Source organism: Myotis myotis, unplaced genomic scaffold (genome assembly GCF_014108235.1).
Source record: "Myotis myotis isolate mMyoMyo1 unplaced genomic scaffold, mMyoMyo1.p scaffold_m19_p_2, whole genome shotgun sequence".
Taxonomy (NCBI): Eukaryota; Metazoa; Chordata; class Mammalia; order Chiroptera; family Vespertilionidae; genus Myotis; species Myotis myotis.
The window spans coordinates 49,651,997-49,668,392 of record NW_023416324.1 but is presented as its reverse complement, the minus strand read 5'-3'; the positions used below and the strand labels follow the sequence as shown (position 1 = coordinate 49,668,392).

At 33.5% G+C, this 16,396-nt stretch overlaps 1 protein-coding gene across 4 annotated transcripts in view; it reads left to right on the top strand.

Annotated features, from left to right (window-relative positions):
- The window catches only part of LRRC40 (leucine rich repeat containing 40), a 53,583-nt gene that overhangs the window by 8,178 nt on the left and 29,009 nt on the right, over positions 1-16,396 (top strand). For all 4 annotated transcript variants that reach the window (XM_036348978.1, XM_036348980.1, XM_036348977.1 and 1 more), the window contains exons 3-9: positions 408-481; positions 2,992-3,121; positions 6,363-6,486; positions 9,837-9,979; positions 11,201-11,373; positions 14,210-14,297; positions 14,405-14,450. In XM_036348978.1, the coding sequence (XP_036204871.1) occupies positions 408-481; positions 2,992-3,121; positions 6,363-6,486; positions 9,837-9,979; positions 11,201-11,373; positions 14,210-14,297; positions 14,405-14,450 (778 nt within the window). The remainder of the gene's footprint in view (positions 1-407; positions 482-2,991; positions 3,122-6,362; positions 6,487-9,836; positions 9,980-11,200; positions 11,374-14,209; positions 14,298-14,404; positions 14,451-16,396) is intronic.

The window sequence follows — 16,396 nt, the reverse complement described above, 5'->3', positions numbered from 1 at the left end:
TCCTGGTACCATGAAAACAATATGATTCTTTGAAACCATGAGAGAAGTCCCTCACCCACTTCTCATTTATTTTTATATATGTTGACATAAATCATGCCATCAGAGGATTATTGTTAGTTTCTAACCCTCCCATCTCTCATTTGAGATTGAAATTCCACTCAGTGAGGTAAAGTTCTTTTTTAATTGTAATTTTTAATAGTGATGATGTAACTTCATGATATCTGAACAGCAGTTTGATCAATTTCAAACTCCTTTTCCTCTTCTATACACAGAACAAATTTCCAATACTCAACTCGATTCTATTGAATTAGAAGAATGGGATTATTGTTGAAGAATTTTGTACAATGGCAAAGCTAATATATGGTTAATTATAAGATTAAGATATTGACTCTTTTAATAACTTTTAGATACATGACAATCAGCTGATATCCCTTCCTTCTGCTATAAGAGAATTAGAAAATCTTCAGAAACTTAATGTCAGGTAAAATTTAAACTTATTTTTTAAAAGAATACTTATACTTTATTTTTTCCATCACTGTGTATCCCCTCTATGCCCTCTTCCAACACCCCCCTCCGCAATCACCACACTGTTGTCCATGTCCATGAATTCTCTCTCTTTCTTTTCTTTTTTGCTCAATCCCCCCTCTGCCTCCCCCTCAACCACCACCGCTGTCTACCTGATATTTTTAAAAATGTTTTGCTAGCCCTAGCCAGTTTGGTTCAGTGGATAGAACGTTGGCCTGCAGACTGAATGGTCCCAGGTTCGATCCCGGTCAAGGACACATGCCTGGGTTTTGGGCTCAATCCCCAGTAGGGGGCCTACAGGAGGCAGCCAATTGGTGGATCTCATTGATGTTTCTCCCTCTCCCTTCCTCTCTGAAATCAATAAAGATATATTAAAAAATTTTTTTTTCTAACACTAGAAAGTATTTTTGTATTACCTTAGAAAGTGGTTAAAGCAGAATAAGAATGGTAAGTTTTAATTCTCAGGTTATTTTTATTTTTTGTTTTAGAATTGTCTATATACTTTCTGGTTTTACAGATTCAAGGCCAGTTGATTTTTTAAAAATACTTTTGTTTTGCCCTGGCTTGGTGGCTCGGTTTGTTGGCGTGTCATCCTGTACACCAAAAAAGGTTGGGGGTTCAATTCCTGGTCAGGGCACATAACTAGGTTTTGGGTTCGATCCCTTCTGGAGCTTGTGGGAGGCAACTGATAGATGTTTTTTCTCTCTCCCCCCCCCCCCCTTCGTTCTCTTAAAATCAATAAAACATATCTTCCCGTGAGAATTAAAAAATTTGTTTTATGAAACAATTTTATGTGGTTATTTTAGAAAACCTCTTTGTTGATATCTGAAGTTTTAAGTTATTTTGATATAAAAATATCTAAATGTTAAGCAATAGGAATAAATTGAAAACAGTTCTTTCATTAATGATGAAAAATTTGGTGGTTTTGATATTAGTGGTTTTTAATGTTTTCTGGGGACTCCTAGGATTCTGTGAATATGCTTCTGGTACTCATTGACAGATGTCTGAGAGGCCAGGCAGCCAAGGCTCTTCATTGCACATCCAGACATTCAAGAAAGAATAACCATCTACCATATATATATATATATATATATATATATATATATATATATACACACACACACACACACATATTAGGAGAAAAAGGATTAGGGAAGCTTTCATTTAGGAGAAAAAAAAAGGTGTAAGTATTCAAAACATAGTTTGCAAACTAAGATTTATAAAATAGATATTGTTACAGATCCGTCTAACAATAGTTTATAGCCAAGTGTCAGTTTTCTGAAGGTATGTTAACTGGTTTGAGGAAAAACAGTACCTCAAACGACAGTCCTCATCTGGTGAAAACTTTAAAGTCACCATAAATCAACAAAATTATTTATACACAAAAAAGGTGCTAATTGTTTAGAACTATATTAGAACTTCCCCTTACAAGTCAAGGCATGGGTGTGGCCTGCAAAAGCAAGACTAGGTTGGGTTGAGAGGAAGAGTGAGGGAGAATCGAGGGCATGTGGCTTTAGTTTTAGCTTCAGAGTATGAACATTAGGAAGGAGGAAATAAATGATGAAAAGAAATGGAGGAAAGTACATAGCTAGAATTACTCTGCTCAACTAGCTCCCCATCAGATATACAAAGATTTTGATTATATAACCAACAGTAGTAACCAGTTTCTGACAATTTTCAATGGTTCTTATTTTAGAACACCTTTTGGCATTTTTATTTCAACTAGTTCTATTTTAATATAACTTAAGGTTATTGTTAGTTACCCCATTATACATTTCTCCATTATCTGTTGAATAATTGTATGTGGCGTGAAAAGAGAGTGGAATTCCCAAGTGAATAGTTGAGGTAAATCAACTATTAGTTGGGAACAACCTAAGCCATCTCTTAATTATCCGGGAGCGTGTCATCCTCGGTGACTTGGGACTTCTCTTAAACCAGTAAGCCAAGTGTCTCTATAGAACGACTGAGCTGAAATGTTAAAACTAGGTACAAAGAAGAGTGGAGTTTTATATTACATTCAAATGGACATGCCAGGTCCTCAGACAGAAACAACTATTTTTGTCTTGGGCGATAACTTTAAAACATAACCCCCATGTAAGATGTGCTGCATTGTAGTGTGTGTGTGTGTGTGTGTGTGCACATCTTTGTAAAAATTCTGAAACTCAGGTGCAGTATAAAGTAGTAAGAATCCAATGTATCCTTTCACACTATATGTAAAATTAAGAGTTGATTATAAGGCAGCAATCAAAAGTTTACAAATTATTTGGTTAATAATCTTTTATTTCTTTGTTGTTTTCCATTGAAACCCTCAATTTGATTACTTTAGGATATGAAGCTTGAGAACTTTAATATTAGTAAACATATTTCATGTTTTTAATGAGTTCATGTAGTTGGTCAGCATAAAAAAACCTTTATAAATATTTAATAAGTTGTCAACTGATGATTAGGCATTTATTTTATTAATAGCCATAACAAACTGAAGATACTCCCTGAAGAAATTACAAATCTAAGAAACCTGAAGGGCCTGTATCTCCAGCATAATGAACTAACTTCTATACCAGAGGGATTTGAACAACTGTTCAATTTAGAAGATTTGGTAAGTTGTGATTTTTCAATTTTTATATAATTTGGGACTGATCACATTTTTCATTAGGCTGGAATCTTTATGTATGATTAAAATCATGAGGAAATGGGCAACTGATCATATGATTAGGTTACCAGAAACTATGCATTTCGATTAGATCATTAAATTAGTAATTGTAAATTTGTTTTTCTTGTTTTCCTATGAAATCACCTAGGTTTTAATTTAGGAATAGAGTTTGGGAAAGGGGTGATGAGAATCACTTTGTTATTCAGTGGCTTTCATGGCTTAGCAAATTAGAGGAAAGGTGTTTTGAGCATATACCAATTCCCTTTTCTATACCCATTCCACTTCCTCCTTTATAGGCCTTATAGCCTTCCTGTCCTCTGATTACCCAGGTAACCCCTTAAAGGCCTGCCTTTTTGCTCTATTCTTTCAAATTGCAACATAATCTGGCAAAATTTTTATTACTTCTGTGTCACATCTTAAGAGATAACTGTAAAACAATAGAAATATTATTTTAATCATATTATTAAGTATTTTAAAAACAATGGGCACTTTGTTTTGTGCTTTACATGGCAAGGTAGATAGTTTTATCCCCTAATACAGATAAGAAACTAGGCTTATAAAAAAGAAACTAGGCTTATAAAAAAGAAACTAGGCTTATAAAAAAGAAGCAACTTATTGGAAGTCATTCAACTAATAAGTAAGGAATTCAGGATTTTAACATAAGTCAGTTTGACTCCAAAGTGTATTTATCCCTCCACTTTACCACTGAAGGAATAACATTCCACTGTAAGGTATCCCATCAGAAAGACATTAGCTATATTAGATCAGATGTTCTAATAATCTCTACCCCACATAGTAATTCAGTATTATATTTTTGTTCTTTTCCCTCTTACATGTTTGGAAAACTAATTTATGTTATTTTAGCCTCAAAGTTTATTTCTTTAGGGAAAATTACTTCTTTCACTTCTATTTTTTTTTTTTCTGTAAAAACATCCTTCTTGATATATCCCATTATCTCCTCTAGTGTTTGAAATCAAAATACACACTCTTCAACCATTCCTTTAGTATCACTGTCAATCTAGTTAGATTGGAAATAAGGTTTGGAAAGTTAGGTAGGTAAAGTGAATGGCAAAGGAGGGAAAGAAGGGCTTTTCTTAGGAATTTAATGGAAAAGGGGAGCAATTGAATTTTTTTTGAGAGTCTATAGTAGGAAAAAAACGTGATAAACTACAGCAGTTCCCAGTTATTTCTTTGAATAGGTTCCTGGATTACAGGTAGCATAGTGAAAGGATGTTTCAGTGAGAATTGTATTAAGGATTCAGTATCCAATAAACCATAATGTGAGCAACAATATATTAAAACATTAAAAGTATAAGCATCTGTAATAATTTACACTGGTAATATTTCTTAGTTAGGTAAGAACTAACTTTGTATAATGGTACTAAATAAATATTTACTGAAGAATTGGCAGTATAAATATCTATTTAGATATATAATTAAATTTTAGATCTAATTTAATTATTAACTACAATAATTAAATGTTTAACTTTTTTAGTAATTAGTTGATTTGGTTTATTTAAAATGAATTTGTGAAGAGTTAATATCTTTTCTCTAGTAGGAACTTTTATTTTAAGCTTTTTATTTGGAATAATTTTAGAATATATATATATATATATATATATATATATATATATATATACACACACACACACACATACATATATATATAGTTAAGTGATCGACCGACTGACCGTCCAACTGACGCACACTGGCAGTTTAAAAATAAACGTTGTCTTGGGCATGCTCGATACATACAAAGCTCTTGGCGCCTATCACATGTGTGTGTTAATTTTATAATACTATATTACATATACTATTATAACATTTAATTTTTGCAGTAACATAATTACTGCACAAATCTTTCTTCTAATTAATTTCCTTTCAATGTGCATGAATCCGTGCACCAGGCCACTAGTAGAAATATAAAGAGAGTACAGAGTTCCTGTATTCCCTTCACCCAGATTTCCTTAATGTTGGCATATTACATAACCATAGAACATTTGTAAAAAGTAAGAAATTAATATTGGTACAGTATTACTAAGTAAACTATAGATTTTATTAAGATTTTTCCAGTTTTCCACTAATGTTCCTCTTTCTGTTCCAGGATCCAATCCAGAATACTACATTGCATTTAGTGTCAGTAACTTTTAATATTATACAATATTTATTTATTAGTAATCTATTAATTCTTAGAGTTTAGAGTATTGGAGTTGTAGATTATTATGTTGTATGTTATAGATTACGGTGATATGTTATTTTCCTATTGTTTACAGTATAACAGTACTGTACTTTTAATGCATTTTTTACCTTTTTGTATCTTCTTGATTTATTTAGAATTACAGAATACAATTGTTTAATTTTAGACTAATTGAAAGTCTTCAGAGAGAATTTCCTTTAAGTTATTTTTTTTTCTATTCATTGTTACTATTGGACCTACCTAACAGTTTCCTGAAAGCTAATGGAGTACTTACACCGAATTCAAATATCATAAGAAGAATTATTTGTTTTGTAACATTGTCTTTTAAAGGGAGTTTCAAAAAGAAAGTTCTTGTGTAATTGTTTAAAGAAAAAACAGAAACAATGACTAAAAGAAACATTGTGGTATAAAGATTAATTAGGCAAGCTTGAATGAATGAATACTGTAGTAGTATAGTGGACTTCTAGACTTGGTCAAAGCAGACTTACTGAGGTCAGCAGAAAATCAAGAGGGAATATTTTTTCCTCAAAAATTAAAATGGCCATATTTTCAGCTTTAGCCCCCCCCCCCCCCAAGAATATTTCTTTCTTGCAAAGTTATATTTCATTTCGTATTACGGTTTACCCATAGTTTGCCCTATTTATCACAGGCAATCAATAAATATTGGATAAACAAATGTATTTTTCGTATTGAAAATAGGATACATAGTACAGCATGACTTACTTTTTATAAACTGTTTCTGAAGTCAGAATTTATTCTGATTTCTCTCTGCTACATTATTGGGCACCTAGTGGGCCCACAAAATATTGAGGTAATGAATGATGATTTGTGAAATTATCAGTGAAGGAGGGTTAAAAAATACCCTCAGAAATATATATGTTTATATATTTTAAAAATGTTTCAATTCGTGCATAATTCTGGAATACCCTTTAGGGATAATTTATTTATTTTTATTGTTCATTCATTCATTCTGTCTTTCTCTTTTTAAAGGACCTTTCAAATAATTGTCTTACAACTGTTCCTGCTAGTTTTTCTTCTCTATCCAGTCTGGTGCGACTCAATCTTTCCAGTAATCAACTGAAGAATTTGCCAGCAGAAATAAGTGGAATGAAAAGTAAATCTCAGTTTTAAAAAATACATATATTTGAAGTTGGTGAAACTTACTTTTATCAAAATAAATTTTAATACAGATACTTGCAGAAAAGTAAAATAATAGATTATATGGTGGTAAATGCAAACAATAACAACTAGTCAGATTTTCTCCAGGCCATTATTATCTATCAACTTCCTTAACAACACCAAAAAATACTTTGGCATATCAAAAAAAAGGAAAAGAAAATATGATTATAAATTGTGACAAAATTTTATACCTGAGAAATTTAGGTTTTGAACTGTGCTATATTTTCATTCTTTCATTCAGTATTCACTAAGAGGTTATTCCCTTCTCATAGGTGTTTCTATCTATGACATATGGTTATGTCATCGCTGTAGCCTCCTTGTGGTTCATAATTAATAATGACAAGAGATAGTCTAGTTTTGCCTAAATTATGAATCCTTTTTTAAAAAATGTTAAAATTTAGTGCTTCTATTACAGTTTTCCACTGAACCATCATATTGAAAGTATTACAGAACTAATATTAAGGGATAAAAATACGTAAGGTACATTCTAAGTACCTTTCAAATAACTATACTTAATCTTAGAATTCTTGAGTTAGAGTTCAAAATCATTAAACCGCTTTTTTTGTTTAAAGGCAAACTGTTATTTCTTGGTTGATGACCACAGTGTGTATCAGCTGTAGACTATCTGGTCTATTCTGCTAATCATATGTAAGCCCTCTTCATTTTTTTAACCCTTGTTTTGTAAAGGAAATCATAAAAGTGATTTTGTATAGTTGATTACAGATCATTTGGAGGTGAATTTGTAAAATTGTGTATTTTATTTTAATAGTTATTTGTCATTTATAATAGGAATTATAAATTAAATCTGCATAAATCAAATTGATGTTTCAGGGGAGCCTTTACTTGTGATACCAGTTAAGACTGCTTGTCTTTGCCATTTCCCAATAAAGGTATTAGGAAGTAGAGTTAAACATAAAATATGGTATCTGGAGTGAGTATATAAGAAACATTTTTTTCTCGTAATATGAGTGGAAATATCTTGAGATACAGGAACAGATGAATATACAGCAATTTTTCTAATATCTATAATAATAAAAGCATAATATGCTAATTAAACTGGACAGCCGAAAGATCTTCTGGACATCCTTCTGGACAACCTTCCAGACAACCTTCTGGACAAAGCCGGGGCTGCGAGGGCCGAGGCAAGCCGCCACGGCTGTGAGGGCTGAGCCCCTTGCATGAATTTCGTGCATTAGCCTCTAGTACTGTATAATTAATGATCAGATGCTTTCTGTACTTCAGTCACAGCAGCAATACTTTAAAGCTGTCATTATTAGGACATTTAGTAGTTATTTCACTATTAATGACTGGATTCTAAGGACAATATCTAACATTTGTATGCTTTTTTAAAAACTCAAAATGCTTTTACATATAAAGTTTTGACATTTAGGGGATGTGCATATTATTTACATTTTAAAGATTCATAAACCTAGACTAGAAATTCTATTGTAAATTATAGAGCAAGGGATTGAGTCCTCTTACTCCATCATCCCCACTACTCTTTAAACTATATACTGTTTGTATTCTCAATCAGGGCTTTTAAGGTGCAAACAGTTGTGAAAACTGCAGCCTCTAACTTTCAAACACACTTTTGTTTATAGAAGTTACTGGATTTGGGGTGGATGAGGTTGTGATATTTTTCTTAATGCTCTAGCCAAATAATGTATGATATTATTAGTTGAAAGTAGTACTATTACATTTAATTAAAGAAATTAGCTTTTTAATCACTAAAAGACTGCAGTCTAAGGTATTGTAACAACTCAGTCTTGAATTATTTTAAAATTGACAGGCTTACAGTACAGGAAAAGAAATGTTGTAAAATATATATAGCTTATTCAAACTAGAGGGTTGAGAGTGAATTATGGAAAATTGTGGCTATTATAAGTGGAAGAATCTGTATTATGGGTTAGGGAGAGAACTGCATTTTGAAGTTTTAAGTGAAAGAAGACCTTTACTTTTTTCAGTTTTGTTTTCTGTTTTTTTGTTTTGTTTTTTTAAATTTGAGCTATCAAGTAAATATTAGAACTTTGGAAGACTTATATCTACCATCATGAGTTTGATAGCTTCTTTATTTTATTTTATTTATTTATTTATTTTAAAATATATTGATTCTACAGAGAGGAAGGGAGAGAGATAGAGAGTTAGAAACATCGATCAGCCGCCTCCTGCACACCTCCTACTGGGGAATGTGCCCGCAACCAAGGTACATGCCCTTGACCGAAATCGAACCTGGGACCTTTCAGTCCGCAGGCCGATGCTCTATCCACTGAGCCAAACCGGTTATGGCAATAGCTTCTTTAAAAAAAAAAAAAAAAATTTTATTGATTTTTTATGGAGAGGAAGGGAGAGGGATAGAGTCAGAAACATCGATGAGAGAGAAACATCGATCAGCTGCCTCCTGCACACTCCCTACTGGGTATGTGCCCGCAACCAAGGTACATGCCCTTGACCGGAATCAAACCTGGGACCCTTGTGTCGCAGGCTGACGCTCTATTCACTGAGCCAAACCGGTCAGGGCCTGTTCTGTTTTTTAAGAAAGAAAAGTCCAGGAGGTAAGAGTGAGATGCTGCAAGTAAGAAATTCTTGTCAAGGGTGTTAGCTAAGATGTGAGAGAAAACATGTACTTAAAGAAAAAAAAAATAGAAGAAGAAAGGATGGAAAAAAGACAGAGGCAGTATGTATGGAAGAAGAATAAGAGGGAATACATAAAAATCCAAGGCTTTTTGACAGTCAGTTTCCCTATTTTAAATACTGATATGTCTAAGCTACTGATATCCAATTTTACATATAGTATGCATGTATAGTTATATATCTATTTTAAGCTGTTTCTTTTTGAAGGTATATAATTATGGAGGAAATAATCTCATAATGTATACTTTAAACAGGGTGGGGCAAAAAGGTTTAGAGTTGTGAGTATGCAAAATAGTTTATTATTTATTATTGTATTATTTTTTATAGGAACAACTGTAAACCTACTTCTGCCACACCTTGTACATTTTAGAGTACTTTAACAGAGTACCAAAGTTTTAAAAAATCTGTTACAATAATGACATGGACTATTATAAAACAATTTTAATATCAATTCTCATAATTATATGAAAAAAATCTTAGTTCATGTTTATTTAATTCAGTGGCATTCTAGGATTCTTGATTATTACAAAAGTATACAACAGCACAGATATATAACTTTTCATGATTACGTATACATTTTTTGAATGTACATAAAATTATAGACCAATATTTTTTCTCTATTAAAATAATTTTTTTGCTAAATATGTATTACAGGATTAAAGCATTTGGATTGTAATTCAAATCTGTTGGAATCTATACCTTCTGAATTGGCTGGCATGGAATCACTAGAATTGCTTTATTTGCGGAGGAATAAATTACGTTTTTTACCAGAATTTCCTTCTTGTAAATTATTAAAGGTACTATTTAGTTGATTATTGAGTAACTATATATTTTTCAAAAGTTATTTATGAAAATGAAATTTTTAATATTGCTTTACATTGGAAATATGTGTTGTATGTGGTATGTTTTTCCTATGTTAATAGTTTTTGGAATTTTAATATGGCTAAATGCATTAATGGTATTAGTAATGTATACATTTTTTAAAAGAAATAACTTAAAAATAGAAATTTGTCCATTTTACCTGATGATCAGTTTATACCTGGAGAAGTAGTAGATGGTGAGGCTGACATGGTAAGTTGAGACCATATTGTAGGAGACCTGGAATACCAGTATATGTATCTATTTCTGTAAGTTGCCATCTCTCACGTTTACCTGATCATAATCAGATCTGTTTAAAATTAATTTCTTTTGGCTATAAGTATTTAGCATTAACATTATCTTTTAAATTTGCCATGCTTTGCTTTCTTTTATGTATACTTTTTATGCATTAGTGTTAAAAACATTTAATACATGATGTTAAAAGATATTGTTAATGGGAAATCATTATATATAATAATTATCATTGAAAGTGTGGAATAACAAACATAACAAGATAAATAACTTTAACTTATACTGATTTGTTTTAAAACTTTAATCTTTTGCCCTGGCCGGTGTGGTTCAGTGGTTGGAGCATTGGTCCATGTACCACAGGGTCTCGGGTTCAATTACCGGTCCAGGGCATGTACCTGCATTGCAGGGCATTCCTGGCCATGTTCCCTGGCCCAGGTCGAGGCGTGTTCGGGAGGCAGCCAATTGATGTGTTGTTGCTCCCTCTCTCTCCCCACCCTTCTCTCCCCTCCCCTCCCCCTCCCCTCCTCTTTCCCTTCCTGTTCTCCCCCTCAAAAGAAACCAAAAAAAACTTTAATCTTTCATCAGTATAGTTCTTGGATTTGTATTTTTATTCTATAAATGTAACTATTAAATCGTTTCTCTTCTTTGGTTTTGTAAACTTTGAACTTTGTTAGACCTTTAATTATTTTTAAATTACTAGAAAAATTTTGAAAATTTTCTTGCTGTCATTTTTCTTTAGCTGTAAGATAGCTTAAATGTAATTGAAAATTTAAGCACTTTGGTGATTAGGAAGTTACGTTTTTTCTATGTGTTTTTCAATGATTTGAAATTAAAATCTCAATTTTATTTTCATTATGTAATATAACATTGATTACAGAAATATACATGATTGATCTTTGGTTTTGTAGGAATTACATTTAGGTGAAAACCAAATTGAAATGTTAGGGGCAGAACATCTTAAGCATCTGAATTCTATCCTTGTGCTAGACCTCCGGGATAACAAGTTAAAATCTGTTCCAGATGAAATTACACTACTGCAATCATTGGAAAGGCTTGACCTAAGCAACAATGATATTAGCAGGTAAGTTTAAAGATCAAGTGAATAAGAAATCACATTTGTATTTGGTTATAATTCATAAGTTAAAATACTTATAAAAAGTACATAAAAAGATTTTTTTTTCTAAATTAAATATTTTCTGTGCAGGTATCAGGTACAGACATACAAAGAGTTATTAGATTTTGTCCTTTACAGCAAGCCCAATATGCTAATAGAATGAGATTCATCTACAAGCTACTCTGACCTACGAGAATGTAAACTCTCAGAAGGCTGCATTTTTATCTGTTTTGTTCACTGCTCTAACTTCTAGATCAGTGTCTGGATATATAGTAGATGCCTGGTAAATATTTGTTGAATTTGTTAAATGACTGTAAAGCCATGGGAGAGAGATAAAATGCTTTGGGGGTTGAAGGAGCTAGGAATTACAAGTTATTGAGAGGTATCAGGGTAGACTTTGTGGAAGAAGTAATATTTTTAGATGATCTTTAGGACTGGGACTAGGGTGAAGCAAGTTAATTGTCTAGACTAGAGTACAAATTTAAGAATGTACTCATTTTCATGGTCATGCTTCATTCTAGTGCCAGCCGTGGGCAAACTATGGCCCGCGGGCCGGATCCTGCCCGTTTGAAATGAATAAAACTATTGAAAAAAAAGACCGTACCCTTTTATGTAATGATGTTTACTTTGAATTTATATTAGTTCACACAAACACTCCATCCATGCTTTTGTTCCGGCCCTCCGGTCCAGTTTAAGAACCCGTTGTGGCCCTCGAGTCAAAAAGTTTGCCCACCCCTGTTCTAGTCCAAAGCTTTGAAAGTTCAGAAAATTATAGGGATGTATTCAGAGAACAGTAGAGTCAAATTGAACTGGTGAATAGGATGCAAGTAGGCAGATTATGAGAATTTAGGACTTAAGAGGTAAGTTGAGGCCATGTGGAAGAGGTTCTTGAAATACCTATGAAGAGTCAGTTTTCATTAGTTAAGAGGTGGAGAGCTATTGAATGATTTACAACAGAACCAAATTTATTGTAACTTATTAGAAAATAAATTGGTGATAATGGGTAAGATACATTGGATAAGAGTGGTTTTGTAGGTGGGAAATCTAGGTAAACTCTATTAGATTAATCTAATGATGTTTAGCATTAAGGAGCACTTTCTACTATATGCAATTCACTGTATTGACAGCTTTGTAGATTTCCAGTTCACTATATTGACAATGTTGGAGATGGGGAGGAGGAGGGTAGTGAGCAAAGAATCATAAACTGTTATAAAACTATAATATGGTTACAGTTAGTTGTGAGTACATGAAACATAGTTTATTGTATTATTTAGTAATTATTGTATTATTTTCCATTTGAACATATGTAAACCTACTTTTGCCCTTATTGTATTTAGAGATAGAATTATTTCTACAGATACAAAAATATGACTCAGACTTAACCTGGAATTATATACCAGTTAGATGTCTGAAGTTTTGTGTTTGGATGTCAAAAACAAGTTTTGCTACATATAGAAGGTGAAAGGTTAGGCAAGGCAGATTTTCTTCTATGTGTATATTTTAATAGTGTTTTAAAAAAATCAAAGTTGTTTTCAACTTTAGAGAGCAACACTTTTCACTTCTACTTATGACAGTTTTAATAAGTGGCCTGGATATCACTTAAAGTGCTTATCAAACAACTAGTGAATGAAATAAATCTCTTGCCTTATAGATATTGACATGTAAGTTTTTCCTCATGGCAGTTTTATTTTGGCTACTGCATAAAAGCAATGGAAAGCAAATATTTAAAACAAAAACTATGATACACAATATTAAATAAATAAAGTAATTGGTAGAAATATTTCTGATATATATGTTCCTCTTTTTCCAGAGCTCTGGATATTGAGAGAGAGAGAGAGAGAGAGAAAGAGAGAGAGAGAGAGAGAGAGAGAGAGAGAACGCGCGCAAGCGTATGGCTTTTGTGATTCATTCATGTGATTGTGTGTATCAGCAGTTCATTTTCATTATAATGAAGTGTTAATCCATTATACAGCTATACCACAATTTATTCTTCTCTTCGTAGTTAGTTGATGGGCATTTGAATTATTTTCAGTTTATTGGCTATTGTGAACTATCATGTAAAAGTCTCTGTAAGGACATTATTTTCATTTCTCCTGGGTAAATCTGTAGGAGTGGGATTGCTTTGTTGTATGTTAAGTGTAAGACTCTGCTTTTCAGAGTGGCTGTACTAATTTAAATGCTCACCAGCAACATAAGATAATTTCAATTTATATTTTGGTTAAGTGCATATGTATCTTTTCCCCTGAGAATTCTTTAAGGGCAATAATCTTGATATCCTACACCAATGCCTATTTAAATATTTAATTGTAGATGCTTAATTTTGAGATTGGATATCCAGTCTCAACAGGTTATCTTTTTGTGTGACAAGATAAAAATGACTTTTTTATTGAGTGAAAATAAGAATTGGGCTATTAAAATTAATTTTTTTTCTTTTTGTCTTTATTTAGGAAGAATTTTATTTGCTTTAACGGCAGAATCAAAATATTTAGTATCAGTGAGGATAACTATTTTGAATCACTGATTCAGTCAAATTTATATTTTGACCATTTACTTTTAGCACTGGATACAATTTAGCGAATGTTTTATAGCTCACATTCTTTTTTAGCAATCACAGTATGATAATTTCAGACAAATCTGTTTTTTCTTTTACGTGTACAGCTACCTCAAAGGGAAATATTGTAGGCCTTTATTACTTGGGTTTTCTTTGACACTTACTTATATGTTGTTAGTTTTATAATCAACTATTTGGTTGAATTATTCTTACCCTTAATGTTTTCCCTGAAATCAATTTAATCTTTTGTAGTCTGCCCTATTCTTTGGGAAAACTTCATTTGAAATTCCTGGCACTAGAAGGAAATCCTATGAGAACCATTCGAAGAGAAATTATAAATGTAAGCATATTTGGAAATCAGTTTTTAAATTTGAAATTTATACATATGTGTTGATGTATAAAACTTTTAAGATGTCTTAGTGAATATGTGCCTTTCCACCTTTTCAGAAAGGAACCCAAGAAGTCTTAAAATATCTACGAAGCAAGATTAAAGGTACTTTTCAATTTTCTTCTGCGTTAGAAGGATGATATGAAAGGTAGTAAAGTACTAATAGTACATAAATTTACATGTATTTGGGGTATAAATAATTAGAGGAAATGGTTCCTGCCAGGTGTGGTTGTAATAATCCATATAGGCCATAAGTATGTTGAAGTTATAAAAATATCCTTAAATCTACAATAATAATGTTCTGTCTTTAATCTGTTGATTTGTGTGTTATAGTGTACCAATTAGAAAATGTAACAAAGCAAAACTTCTATCGTATAATATATGGGCTTTATCTATATCTATCTATCTATCTATCTATCTATCTATCTATCTATCTATCTATATATATCAGTGGTTCTCAACCTTCCTAATGCCGCGACCCTTTAATACAGTTCCTCATGTTGTGGTGACCCCCAACCATAAAATTATTTTCATTGCTACTTCATAACTGTAATTTTGCTACTGTTATGAATCGTAATGTAAATATCGGATATGCAGGATGTATTTTCATTGTTACAAATTGAACATAATTAAAGCATAGTGATTAATCACAAAAACAATATGTAATTATATATGTGTTTTCTGATGGTCTTAGGTGACCCCTATGAAAGGGTCGTTCGACCCCCAAAGGGGTTGCGACCCATAGGTTGAGAACCGCTGATCTATATACACATACATACACTAGAGGCCTGGTGCACGAAATTTGTGCATGGGTGGGGGTGTGTGTCCCTCAGCCTAGCCTGTACCCTCTCCAATTTGGGACCCTTTGGGGGATGTCCAACTGCTGGTTTAGGCAGTCGGATATCCCTCTCACAATCCGGGACTGCTGGCTCCCAACCGCTCGCCTGTCTGCCTGCCTGATTGCCCCTAACCGCTCCTGCCTGCCAGCCTGATCACCCCCTGACCATTCCCCTGCCAGCCTGATCAACACCTATCTGCTCTCCTGCTGGCCCGATTGCCCCCGATTGCTCCCAACTGCCCTCCCCTGCCAGCCTGGTCACCCCCAACTGCCCTTCCCTGCAGACCTGGTCCCCCTGACTGCCCTCCCCTGCTGGCCCGGTCGCTCCCGACTGCCCTCCCCTGCTGGCCCAGTCGCCCCTAAGTGCCCTCCCCTCCACAACTGCTCTCCCCTGCCAGCCATCTTGTGGTGGCCATCTTGTGACCATATGGGGGCGGCTATCTTTGACCACATTGGGGCGGCCATCTTGTGCGAAGGTGTGACAGTCAATTTGCATATTATCTCTTTATTAGACTGGCCCAGGCGAGCCAAGCGCTCTCACCCCACACCTGTTGCCTGCAGAGGGAGGTTACTGGTGGCGGGGGAGGGTCAGGCAACACCGCACAGATGGTGAGCAGTGGCAGTGGCGGAGGTGGGGCCAGCTGCTGGCAGCTGGGGGAAGGAAAGCCCTGACAGGCCCTTTTCACTGGCTAGGCCTAGGGACCCTACCTGAGGGGTCCCGGATTACCAGAGGGTGAATTTCATGCACCGGGCCTCTAGTATATAATAATATATGTGGGTATAAATAATATTGACTAGGAAGTATATTAGCAGGTATTTGAATATCTTTTGCCTTAGGTAAGTTCTGACAAAAAATAAATACAAAACACATTTTTCAGACTATGTTCATTTAGCACAAACAAAGGAGAAAATGATACTATAAATTTAATTCTTAATGCTTCACTAAAATTGTGATATATCCCAAATTTTTATTTAGTGTATGTCATTGTGGCATACATTAGAGCATTAAGATTTAAGCAAAAACATTAGTTGTATGAGTATATTGCTGTAGATACCACTAAACCACTCCAAAACTTAGTGGCTAAATATAGCAGCTGTTAATTTAGCTCAAAACTCTGTTGGTTATGCACAACTTAGCCTAGCACCATATGGCTAGTCAGTATATGTTATATAAATAATTGTATACTTCAGTATATTCCATTTTCTGCCTTGT